This window comes from Thalassophryne amazonica, chromosome 10 (genome assembly GCF_902500255.1).
Source record: "Thalassophryne amazonica chromosome 10, fThaAma1.1, whole genome shotgun sequence".
Classification (NCBI taxonomy): domain Eukaryota; kingdom Metazoa; phylum Chordata; class Actinopteri; order Batrachoidiformes; family Batrachoididae; genus Thalassophryne; species Thalassophryne amazonica.
Genome location: NC_047112.1, coordinates 18,182,420 through 18,195,854, shown reverse-complemented (window position 1 = coordinate 18,195,854; position 13,435 = coordinate 18,182,420). Strand labels below are relative to the sequence as shown.

Sequence of the window (13,435 nt, the reverse complement as noted above, 5' to 3'; positions counted from 1 at the left end):
GAGACTGGGTTGTAAGGAGAACACTTGAAGTGTTGCTTCAACTTAACTTCAAGGTTTTGATATTAAAAAGAAGCTTACTAAGCAATTAAAGAAAATGTGATTTAACAGGCAAAATGGTAAGCAAGCATCCCGGTCTCCCCTACTGCGTGCCCCGTCGCAAGTAGTGGAGAACTTTGTATAGATTGTGATCACGTCACACAAAGTGAACAGGACAATCAGAAACATTTGTGGAATTGTGCTGTTTTGAGGTGAGTGTGTCCTTTTAGCTGATTCTGTGTGTGTTTGTCCCGTGAGACTGTAAGAAGAACCGCAAGAAGAACCGGTCTGACGACGCGCAGCCGAGTCACCTGAAGAGAAAGAAGAAACGGAGAACAAGTTTTCTTTTTCTTTTTTTTTTTTTTCCAGAGACACACACACACACAGGTAAAGCGAAAGTACTGAATAAAGACGGAAGGGAGGAGAGAGAGAGAGAGAGAGAGAGAGAGAGAGAGAGAGAGAGAGAGAGAGAGTCCGGGTTCCAAGTCCATGTGGAACGTTTGAAGCCGCTTTGACATTTTGTTTGGCTTTGACACTTTGGGGAAAGTGCGTGTATTTGTTTTGCTGTGAGGACAGACAGGTTTTGTTGTGTTTTCCAGACAGTTCGGAGGCAGCTGCTGTCTGTCTGTCTGACTGACTGACTGACACACATCTGGAAGCGACACAGACCGGCGGAGGGCGGCTGTCCACCTCCACCATGCCTGTCCGACAAAAAGGTGCTGGAAACTTTCACTCTTTTTCTTGCTAACTGCGTCACGTCTTGTAATTGTGTGTGTGATTTGTTTTAGTTGAGCGAATTAGCCGCCAAACGGCTCGTTTTAATACTTTACAGGCTGAGCTCAGGTTGTGACAGTCACGTGCAGAGGCGTAGCTCGATTTCTATGTGCGTGTGTGTTTGGGGGGGGGGGGGGGTCTACAGTTACACGACGGTCACATAAGGAGTTAGCATTTGTTGCTTTTTGGGCGTTCCCAGAGCGTTCTCAGAGCGTTCCCAGAGCGTGGCCAGTTTGTGGTTACTTACGGCTATACTAAAATACGAAATGTAGCGAAATGGGGACTGAAAATAAGGAAAAGGGGGTAAAATGTAACGAAATGGAGCAGACTGACTCCAAATATGATTAAATATGATTCAATTAATTACTTTTGTTTAATTATTTTTAAGCAAAGGAGCGAAATCGGGACTGATAATAAGGAAAAGGGGGTAAAACGTAACGAAATGGAGCAGACTGATTCCAAATATGATTAAATATGATTCAATTAATTACTTTTGTTTACTTATTTTTAAGTGAAGGAGCAAAATGGGGACTGATAATAAGGAAAAGGGGGTAAAACGTAACGAATTGGAGCAGACTGGCTCCAAATATGGTTAAATATGATTCAATTAATTACTTTTGTTTAATTATTTTTAAGTGAAGGAGCAAAATGGGGACTGATAATAAGGAAAAGGGGGTAAAACATAACGAATTGGAGCAGACTGGCTCCAAATATGATTAAATATGATTCAGTTAATTACTTTTGTTTAATTATTTTTAAGTGAAGGAGCAAAATGGGGACTGATAATAAGGAAAAGGGGGTAAAACGTAACAAAAAGGAGCAGACTGGCTCCAAATATGATTAAATATGATTCAATTAATTACTTTTGTTTAATTCTTTTTAAGCGAAGGAGCGAAATCGGGACTGATAATAAGGAAAAGGGGGTGAAACATAATGAACTGGAGCAGACTGACTCCAAATATGATTAAATATGATTCAATTAATTACTTTTAATTATTTTTAAGTGAAGGAGCGAAATGGGGACTGGTAATAACGAAATGGGGGTAAAACGTAACGAAATGGAGCAGACTGATTCCAAATAGGATTAAATATGATTCAATTAATTAATTTATTTAATTATTTTTAAGTGAAGGAGCAAAATGGGGACTGATAATAACAAAACGGGGGTAAAACATAACGAACTGGAGCAGACTGGCTCCAAATATGATTAATTATGATTCAGTTAATTACTTTTGTTTAATTATTTGTAAGTGAAGGAGCAAAATGGGGACTGATAATAAGGAAAAGGGGGTAAAACGTAACAAAAAGGAGCAGACTGGCTCCAAATATGATTAAATATGATTCAATTAATTACTGTTGTTTAATTATTTTTAAGTGAAGGAGTGAAATGGGGACTGATAATAACAAAACGGGGTAAAAGGTAATGAAATGGAGCAGACTGACTCCAAATATGATTAAATATGATTCATTTAATTACTTTTATTTAATTATTTTTCAGTGTAGGAGCGAAATGGGGACTGATAATAATGAAACGGGGGTTAAACGTAGCAAAATGGAGCAGACTGACTTCAAATATGTTTCAGTTAAGTACTTTTATTAAGTTTTTTTTAGCTAAATGGGATGAAATGGGCACTGATAATAACAAAATGGGGTAAAACAACAAAATGGAGCAGACTGATCCATTAATTGAAATTTCATCTCTTGAACGCCAAATGGCGCACCTGCCCCTACTACATGTTCTGAGTGCATCTCACAAAAAAACAAAAGCTAAACAATTAAATAAAAGTAATTATTTGGAGTCACTGTGGTTCACTCTGCTCCATTTCATTATGTTTTACCCCATTTCATGATTATTAGTCCCCATTTCGCTCCATTTTGCCCATTTTATATTTTAGTATGGCCCATTACTTGGTGTTAATGTTCACAATGTTTATTGACAAGGCAGTGGATATTTGATTTGATTTGAATTATTTAGAAATTCCATACAAATCATAAACTAAAACATATAACTAATACAAATTCTTTGGAATTTCAAGGATAACACAAAAAAAAATTATACGACTTATGTTCATTGTGGTCCTTCGCTAAAACAAACACAATAAGCAACAAAATAAAATTTAAATAAATAAAAGTAATAAAAACTAAAAAATTTTAAGAACAAATAAAATACGAGGTCTGTGAGAAAAGTATCCAACCTTATTATTTAAAAAAAAAACTATATGGATTTGAATCACGTGTGATTACATCAGCCAAGCTTGAACCCTCGTGGGCATGCAAGAGTTTTTTCACGCCTGTCGGTGATGTCATTCGCCTGTGAGCACGCCTTGTGGAAGGAGTGGTCCAGCCCCCTCGTCGGAATTCCTTTGTCTGAGAAGTTGCTGAGAGACTGGCGCTGTGCTTGATCAAAGTTTTTTCAAAAACTGTGAGGCACATCCGAGTGGAGACCATTTGAGAAATTCAGCTGGTTTTCGGTGAAAATTTTAACGGCTGATGAGAGATTTTGGATTGTTTCTATCGCTGTAAGGACTTCCCACGGAGCAGGACGTCGCGCAGCGCTCCGAGGTGACGTCATCATCCTGTTTCAAGCTGAAAACCTCCAAATTTAAGCCTCTGTTGACCCAGGACGTCGTGAGAGAACAGAGAACTTTCAGAAGAGGTCGGAATCAGCAGTTTATCCGGACATTCCACTGTTAAAGGAGATTTTTTTAATGAAAGACGTACGGACATGCCCTGCTGTTAAACAATTTCTCAGATACTCACTCAACTGAAAGCCACCAAAAGCCGCCTGGATTTTACAAATGGTTATCAACACGGAGGTGTTTTTCCTGTGGCGGGCGTGCTGTGCCGGCTGCAAGCCGATGCGCCAATCCGTCCGCATGTCTTTCATTAAAAAAATCTCCTTTAACAGTGGAATGTCCGGATAAACTGCTGATTCCGACCTCTTCTGAAAGTTCTCTGTTCTCTCACGACGTCCTGGGTCAACAGAGGCTTAAATTTGGAGGTTTTCAGCTTGAAACAGGATGACGATGTCGCCTCGGAGCGCTGCGCGACGTCCCGCTCCGTGGGAAGTCTTTACAGCGATAAAAACGATCCAAAATCTCTCATCAGCCGTTAAAATTTACACCGAAAACCAGCTGAATTTCTCGAATGGTCTCCACTCGGATGTGCCTCACAGTTCTTGAAAAAATTTTGATCAAGCACAGCGCCAGTCTCTCAGCAACTTCTCACACAATGAAAATCCGACGAGGTGGCTGGACCACTCCTTCCACAAGACGTGCTCACAGGCGAATGACGTCACCGACAGGCGTGAAAAAACTCACGCATGCGCACGAGGGTTCAAGCTTGGCTGATGTAATCACACGTGATTCAAATCCATATAGTTTTTAAAAAAAATAAAACTGTCAGTTTCTTTTCTAATAGACCTCGTACATAATTACACAAATTCACTGGCCTGACTTTCAAGAATGGTATTGAGCAGAAAAGACTTAACCATTCTCTTAAAACGGTTCAGATTATCACAGCTTTGCACATCTGATGGCAACTGATTCCAACTAATAGCACCAATATATTTAAAATAATTTTTACCAACACTTGTGGTGTATCTTGGAATGAATATGATGAATGACTAGCTCTTGAAAACTACACCATATTACCCCTCTGAGCATAAAGATTCCAAAAAGGTATAGATTGGATTATCTGTGACTGAATGTTACGGAGCTATGAGGTAAAAACAGCAAGAATGGTGACAAAAGAAATTTTCAGTTCCCAATGCGGATCTGGCTGTATCCGCTGTGGCGACTCCGGGACGGGAGCAGCCGAAATGACAACACACATAGGGGTCAAAACTTAAAGTTGCTCCAATTTTGTTAAAAAGTGATGCAAATTATTGGTTGAGCTAATAGGATGAATAAATGGAATAGTTTTGACAGTGTTGAATGTTGGTCTCCAAAGTAAAGGTCAGACAAGGTCAACACCCATTGGATTCTATGACATGTGACATATGTTACCCCGTAACGTGATAACTAAGCATGAGACATGGTCCAAACTATTTCTTTTTAAACCCCTATTAACTCAACCAATAATTTGCATCACTTTTTTTTTTGCCAAAATTGGAGTAACTTTAACTTTTGACCACTGTACAAACTGAAATAGACCTTTGTCACCATTCTTGCAGTTTTTACCACATAACTCCATGACATTCATTCATAGATGATCTATTTGTGCTGAATTTGATGCTTGTATCACATTTGCAGGAGTCCTCTTAAATATTCTCTTATCTGCTGCACTGTTTAGCTTGGTACACTGCAAATTATTTGGTTCTTACCAAGATTAAAAAAAAAAAAAACAACTTTAGATTTGGAAGTGTTACATAATTTATCTTGTTTTAAGGATTCATTTCTTATTTTAAGTGTTTGACATTCTAACTTCTGGATTTAACAGTCTTAATTCAAGATGTCTTGTCAAGTGAAATTATCTGTCCACGCAGCAAGATAATTTCCCTCAGATTTAGTGTTTTTATTTTGTGTTTAGACGCCCCTTTTTGGCGTGTGAATTGGAAGCATTAAATTGACCGTAGGTGTGAGTGTGTTTGCATTTATGAGGGGCTGTCCACAGTGTACTCCGCCTTTTGCTCAGTAAAGTGACTGCTGGGATAGGCTCCAGCTCCCGTGTGATTTAAATATGCAGGTATAGAAAATGAAGGGATGAATAACAATCGTGTGTCTACACATTATCTGATCATTGAGCATTAAGACCTGGGTGAGAAACAGGAATCCAACATTTTTACATATTTCAGAGGTCGTGGCTGTGTTTTAATTGATGATTATTTAAGGCTTGTCATGTGTTACCATGTACGGAAGCGTATTGCATTCACTGGATAAAAAAAAAAAAAAATTGACCGCTGATCTCGTAATTAGGAGAAAAGATCTCATAATTAAGATATCATGATCTCGTAATTACGAGATCAAGCTATTTTTATTTATTTATTGTGTGTGTGTGTGTGTGTGTGTGTGTGTGTGTGTGTGTGTGTGTGTGTGTAATTGCTTCCATACAATGGGCTTCTGTACTTCCAATCCCTCAATAAAGACAAGCGTGAGAATTCCCAAGTCATAATCAAAAATCTGCCAATTTGCAACCTCTGACACTGCATTGTGATCACACACCACAGCACACGCAAAGTGTGTATTTCACCCTAAACTGTTCTTGGATGAATGAAACTCCTCCAGCGAGGTGGGGCATGGGGCCCACAGACTGGCATGCGCCCGGCTGGGAATGAGCCCCACCGTGTCCCTCGGTGGTCAGTGGAGCTGTGTGAGTGAAAGCTGGAAGACGCCCCATGCTCCTCCCTCGACATTCATCCGGGAGCACTTCAGGGGAAAATCCACAGTTTGTGTTTGATTGCAGAGTGTTATCATTGGCTGAACTCAGCCCGCTTTACTAAGGGACTGGAAGTACGGAAGTATATAATAAAAAATTTACACACCTGATCTTTCTCATAATTGTGAGATCCTGATCTTGTAATTACGAGATCTTTCCTCGTAATTAGAGATCCTGATGTCCTAATTATGAGATCTTTTCTCGGAATTATGAGATCTTTTCTTAGAATTACGAGATCAGCGGTCAATTTTTTTTTTAATCCAGTGAATGCAATACACTTCCGTAACCATGACAAACGGGCCGCGACGCCTATTTTCGTTACATACCAGGAAGCAAAAAACCCCAAAACAAATCGGGCATAAACGTACTCCATAAATATCTAAACAGCATCTGAAAAAACACACAGATTGAAAGGTTACCAGCTAACAACTGGACCATGTGTTAGCAAGTTCTTCATGGAGGTGAAGTGAACAAGTCTGACTACAAGCCGTCAGCAGTTTTCATATTCGGGCGATACTGTAAGTTTGCATGTTTATATATATAATAGCCGTAATAAACAAATTATTAACCTTGTGGTTTGTTAATAATCCTTTGTTATTTCATTTATATAGCACCAAATCACAACAAAGCTGCCTGAAGGTGCTTCACACAAGTAAGGCCTATCCTTGCCAACTCCTAGAGCAAGCACACAGGTGACAGTGGTAAGGAAAAACTCTCTCTGAGGAAGAAACCTCAAGCAGGATCGAATAATTTCTTAACGATTCTCGAAAAGCACCGGTTCTCGATACCTAACCCTATTCATAACAGGTGTCTTTGAGAAGGTATTAACCCTCCGGGGCCGATGCCGTCATATACAACAGCTAAGACCAAGCTTTACTAAATGATAACTTTTTAATGATATGAGATAGAAACTTACTCTTTTTTTGCTGAAAAGTTAACTCCGCTGACTATCAAGCCAGCCATCGGCCATCTTTGTACTCCTCATAGAAGCTGTGTGATGACGTGCGCAATGTGAGTGTCCACTCAGAATTGGTTTTCCAAAATCCAATCGTAGGGCAGATTCACCTCACGTGAAAAGCCAAAGATCATTTTCAGGAGTGATATGTTACTAGTTGGCCCGTTTGAATAGTCCCCTGGGTGCTCCAATGAGTACATACTATTGGGCTCCAATTGCGCCCTGTGCCATTACGCACAGTGATCACCGAAAGCAGACGGAGAGCCTCTGATGACAATCTCACGTGCTCAAATAAAGAGTGTGTAACTTTCAGGATTGCTCCACTAGTTTGCATGTGAATGTTACTGGATAATTCTGTTGCTTTTACCATGAAGACAAAAAAACTCACATAGACCATTTTGTATATATTGTTCAAAATGTGCGTTTGTGTTTATTGTTTGAACCTTTTTGTTGTATAGTCTTTCACACAAGACCTCAAATTACCTTTATAAAGTGTCAAAACAGTTGTTTATTATAGTTTACTGTGTGTTTTGAATAAATATGTGTGGAAAATTATTTTCGGCCTTACTTTTTCCTTCCTTATTTTTGATTATAAACTTTTATTACACTTATAAAACACAACAAAATCATATATATTATGAAAGCACAGGTTGTCCTGAAAAATATAGACATAAAACTTGATTGTGGGATGCAGGGAGAGCTGTTAACAGCAATACTAAAACATTTATGCCAGGTGAGTGAACTATCCAAAAAATGCCCTCGGACCCCAGAGGGCATTACTGCCTCAGTGACCATGGTGTAACACGGTGGAGTTAATGTCACCAAGCTATCTTGGCAGGTGTGGGTTTGAACCAGGAACCTTTTGCACTGGAAACAAGCACACTTAACCGCTTGGCCACCCCTCCACCCCCATCTTCTACACTAAATTTTTTTTTCTTTTCTTGTATATATTGTATTTAGATGCGCAGCGAGCCTTGGAGCTGCTTCAGCAGTACCGGGCCAAACTGGATCAGCGACAGCAAAAGCAGAACCGGAACAAGCAGGGTGGTGCAGAGGAGGACCACCAGCTACAGCAGTCTTTGGACAGAGTCATCAATATCTTCCAAAGCCAGCTCTTTGTTGCTCTGCTCGGTAAGTTTGTGTTTTCATAGAAACGGGCTCAGTTGTTGGTCCACACTGTTCAATCATACCTCAGATTAATATGACCTGATGGTATTACAGCTATGATTGGTCTCTGTTGACTTATTAGATGGTAATAATTTCACATCTTTAATATTGCTGCTATCCCACCAACTCATGTCTATTTTTCAACCTTCATGCAACCAATGAGCCCTGTAATGAACTAGCCTATATTTCTACCAGTTAGTCTTAGAACTTTCATGAAGGTGTACCTGCAGGACATGCAGGCAGGGGCATGCTGGGAACATTTTTCAGCCCGGGAGTTTCATATTCAACCGGCCCACAAACCGCCAGTGCACAGGGATAATAAGACTTCTGCTGTGGCATTTATGTGCTGACTGACTGTGAAAATTGGGTGGCTTATATACTCAACAAAAATATAAACGCAACACTTTTGGTTTTGCTCCCATTTTGTATGAGATGAACTCAAAGATCTAAAACTTTTTCCACATACACAATATCACCATTTCCCTCAAATATTGTTCACAAACCAGTCTAAATCTGTGATAGTGAGCACTTCTCCTTTGCTGAGATAATCCATCCCACCTCACAGGTGTGCCATATCAAGATGCTGATTAGACACCATGATTAGTGCACAGGTGTGCCTTAGACTGCCCACAATAAAAGACCACTCTGAAAGGTGCAGTTTTATCACACAGCACAATGCCACAGATGTCGCAAGATTTGAGGGAGCGTGCAATTGGCATGCTGACAGCAGGAATGTCAACCAGAGCTGTTGCTCGTGTATTGAATGTTCATTTCTCTACCATAAGCCGTCTCCAAAGGCGTCTCAGAGAATTTGGCAGTACATCCAACCAGCCTCACAACCGCAGACCACGTGTAACCACACCAGCCCAGGACCTCCACATCCAGCATGTTCACCTCCAAGATCGTCTGAGACCAGCCACTCGGACAGCTGCTGAAACAGTCAGTTTGCATAACCAAAGAATTTCTGCACAAACTGTCAGAAACCGTCTCAGGGAAGCTCATCTGCATGCTCGTCCTCCTCATCGGGGTCTCGACCTGACTCCAGTTCGTCGTCGTAACCGACTTGAGTGGGCAAATGCTCACATTCGCTGGCATTTGGCACGTTGGAGAGGTGTTCTCTTCACGGATGAATCCCAGTTCACACTGTCCAGGGCAGATGGCAGACAGCGTGTGTGGCGTCGTGTGGGTGAGCGGTTTTCTGATGTCAGTGTTGTGGATCGAGTGGCCCATTGTGGCGTTGGGGTTATGGTATGGGCAGGCGTCTGTTATGGATGAAGAACACAGGTGCATTTTATTGATGGCATTTTGAATGCACAGAGATACCGTGACGAGATCCTGAGGCCCATTGTTGTGCCATACATCCAGGAACATCACCTCATGTTGCAGCAGGATAATGCACGGCCCCATGTTGCAAGGATCTGTACACAGTTCTTGGAAGCTGAAAATGTCCCAGTTCTTGCATGGCCGGCATACTCACCGGACATGTCACCCATTGAGCATATTTGGGATGCTCTGGACCGGCGTATACAACAGCGTGTTCCAGTTCCTGCCAATATCTAGCAACTTCGCACAGCCATTGAAGAGGAGTGGACCAACATTCCACAGGCTACAATTGACAATCTTATCAACTCTACTAGAAGGAGATGTATTGCACTGCATGAGGCAAATGGTGGTCACACCAGTTACTGACTGGTATCCCCCCCAATAAAACAAAACTGCACCTTTCAAAGTGGCCTTTTATTGTGGACAGTCTAAGGCACACCTGTGCACTAATCATGGTGTCTAATCAGCATCTTGATATGGCACACCTGTGAGGTGGGATGGATTATCTCAGCAAAGGAGAAGTGCTCACTATCACAGATTTAGACTGGTTTGTGAACAATATTTAAGGGAAATGTGATGTTGTGTATGTGGAAAAAGTTTTAGATCTTTGAGTTCATCTCATACAAAATTGGAGCAAAACCGAAAGTGTTGCATTTATATTTTTGTTTTGTGTAATAGAAAGTAAAAGTTAGTTAAAACAAGAACGGTATTACACTGTGCGATTTTTGGCCCTTTTTCAGCCGATTTTTCACTCGTGCGAGAATTTTTTGGATCACGCCAAGTTTCAGGTTAATCGTGCGTCCTGCATCGTGCAGTCTTCATGGAGTAACAAGCTGCGTTTAACATGTCACGACCACCTCCCGATGGGGAATCATATGGTTGGATAAAAATCAAACCTGTTTGATATTTTGGCCGGCCATCGTGACTCATGAGGGTTCCGCGCTGTTGAAGCAGTGCCACAAGCATCTACGCGCTGATTACCTCGCGCACTGTGCATGAGCAAACACCAGAGAGAGCAAACAGTGATCTCATGTAAAGTCATGTGTTTTTTTAATTGCGTTCCCTCGCAATAACCTAATATAATATTAAAGTTCATGCCTATCAGCGCGCACAGTGAGTGGAATCAGGCGGGGGGAGACTGAACGTATATGCGTGCGCACACACACAGCAGACAACAACAGGATTTACGACAGATGAGGGAATAAGTTGCTGCACCTTGCACAGCTGTATCACTCCGTATGAATTATAGTTTATTTATGCAACAATGTAAGTACCAACACCTGTTATGAATGTTTGTTTTCTTTTCTTTTTTACAGTCCTCTCGTGAATCACGTTGCTGTCTGCTGTGTGCGCGCACGCGCATATGCGTTCAGTCTCCCCCCACCTGATTCCACTCACTGTGTGCGCTGATAGGCATGAAATATATTTTTTTAAAAAGAAACGCGACCCTGACGTGTCGTTTTTGAACGTACAATGTGAGCAGTCAGATCGCATCAGAGCATCGAGCCGTACAGTGTGAGAACATAAATTGTGCGCTCTGAACTTTTAAACCCTGCGGTTTTGTCGCACAGTTTGAGCTGGAGCCAAGTACAATGATTGGAAATATCGTACAGTGTCTGCCCAGCCAAGTCAGTGAAGTCTGTAAGTAGCTGGAAGAGGTGGCACTGTACTAAAAATGTTGATACGGTTGACATCCGGGTATCAACAGGCATGTAGCCTGTTATGTTCGGCCCTATTTACCATTTCCCTCTTCGCTGTGTGTTCTTGAAAAAATATCTGTGAGCTTTGCACACTTGGCAGCATCTTCCTCCAAAGCTTTTCTTTTTCTTAATCTAGCTTTTTCAGCTCCACCTGGCTTTTTTATGTCCATCTTTTCACTCACGGGCCACTCCTCCTATACTTGCTAGTAGTGCAAGTCCCATCTGGGCGCACAGGGCTTGATTGGACTGAACTAACTGTAATGAATGCATAGGGTGTTAAACATGTAATGGTATGTCCCCACCTTAGGCTTTGGAAAAGATAACAGCGTTGCAAAAGAAGCAGTCTTAAGTTATTTCCTTGTGAATTTTCGTGATTGTAAAACATTTATAACACTTAATGTCTTCTCTTTAAGATACAGCAGCTCAAGTGTCTTGCTGTGTAGCCTAACAGTGGTGGTCATATATGTATGCATATATTAACACCCCCTCACAAAGGCCCCAGGTTGGACCAGCCCACCGGGAAAACTCCCAACTCTCCCGATTACCCAGCATGCTGTAGCATGCAGGTGATTTCCAAGCCAAGACATCCCACCATGGTATTGGTGGTGGGATTATCACTTGCCACAGCAAACACATACTGGTTTTAAGCATGAATCAACTCTCATTCTGATCCAATTTGTTTTAACATGAGATACCTTGTACAGTTCTAAAGTTTTGAATACTTATGGAACCTGTACTATACTGGTGGCATGTAGTCCATGGGCCAAGCAGGTTTTCTGTACCACTTAAGGGAACTAAACAACACTTACAATCCAGCCTCAGTATACCATGGCCAACACAAAAAGTATGGTGGCCATCCCAGAGTGGTAGCTATAGCCAGGAAGGTTTACACAGGGGTCAACATTTAAAAATGCACCAATCATATTTAAAAGTATGCCACATTACTTGTCTGATTATAGCGATTCCAAAAAGGTATTGGACTGTCTATGGCTGAATGTTATGGGGTGAAAACACAAAACAAAATGGTGACAGTAGTGGCCAATTTCAGTTTATACGTACAGTGGTCAAAAGTTAAAGTTACTCCACTTTTCGTAAAAAAAAACAAAACAAAAAAAAAATTGCAGATTACTGGTTGCGCTAATGGGGTTTTTAAAAAAGAATAGTTTGCACCGTTATGCTAAATCACCACATTATATGGTAACATATCTCATATGACATGGAATCCAATGGTCATCGACCTTGAGCGGCCATTACTTGGTAGACTTTTTGTTTGGCAGGATGATGGATATCGAGGCTGAAATGTTAGTGTTGCTTAGTCCCCTTAACTTTAGGTCAAGATTAGGGCAAAATTGACTTCTAGCTCATGGACCCATATTATTTTGCTGAAGGTCACGATTTGAACAATTGCAGTTTTTCTTCCAAATTTGCTCCCTTCTTTGAAACGTGGCAATAAATCCACTGGATTGACACAGACAGAATCAAACTTGTATTTTTACCCACTAAGTCCACATGCTTTATTTAATCTATGTCAGTCCATTTAGTTGAGGCATTAAATTCAGACATTAGTGAGTGAACACCCCCCTCCCCCCCTTTTAAATTTCAGAACTACATTGTCACTGGAGATAAGAGGCAGATTCTGACACAATAACGACTCAATTAAAACTGTCTAGACGCAGACATTTCGAGATTCAAAATCTAATTGTTGATCACCTGTACACAAAAGATGTTGGACTTGTAGAGATGTTGACTTATGGTAGAGAAGCTTGAATCTTTGACTGGACTGGGTTGCTTGATGCAAGGACGTTTCGCTTCAAGTCGCAGAAGCTTCCTCAGCTAAAATTCTTGCTCTGGTAGTCTGACTATTGTCTTGATCCTTGTAGAGAAGAGCAAACAGAAGCCAGAAAAGCTGGAGTTTTAAACCTAACCAGACCCCTCCTACCGAGAGGCAGACTGCTATTGGCTAGTGACTAAACAATTGCTTTAATTAGCACCTGTTGTGCTCTAGTTAGCACCCTCCTAGTGACAGGGTAGCTGTCCCTCCTAACGATGGGACTGACAGCTCTCCTGACAGCTCTCCTGATGAGTCTCCTGATGACGTGAATGA

General features: G+C 41.1%; 1 protein-coding gene across 1 annotated transcript in view; it reads left to right on the top strand.

The window, feature by feature from the left end:
- The first annotated feature begins 493 nt into the window (after positions 1-493).
- LOC117518389 (discs large homolog 1-like protein) overlaps positions 494-13,435 on the top strand; it is a 331,339-nt gene continuing 318,397 nt past the window's right edge. Inside the window, exons 1-2 of the mRNA XM_034179498.1 lie at positions 494-752; positions 8,102-8,272. Of these exons, the coding sequence (XP_034035389.1) occupies positions 734-752; positions 8,102-8,272 (190 nt within the window). The 5' untranslated portion in view covers positions 494-733. The remainder of the gene's footprint in view (positions 753-8,101; positions 8,273-13,435) is intronic.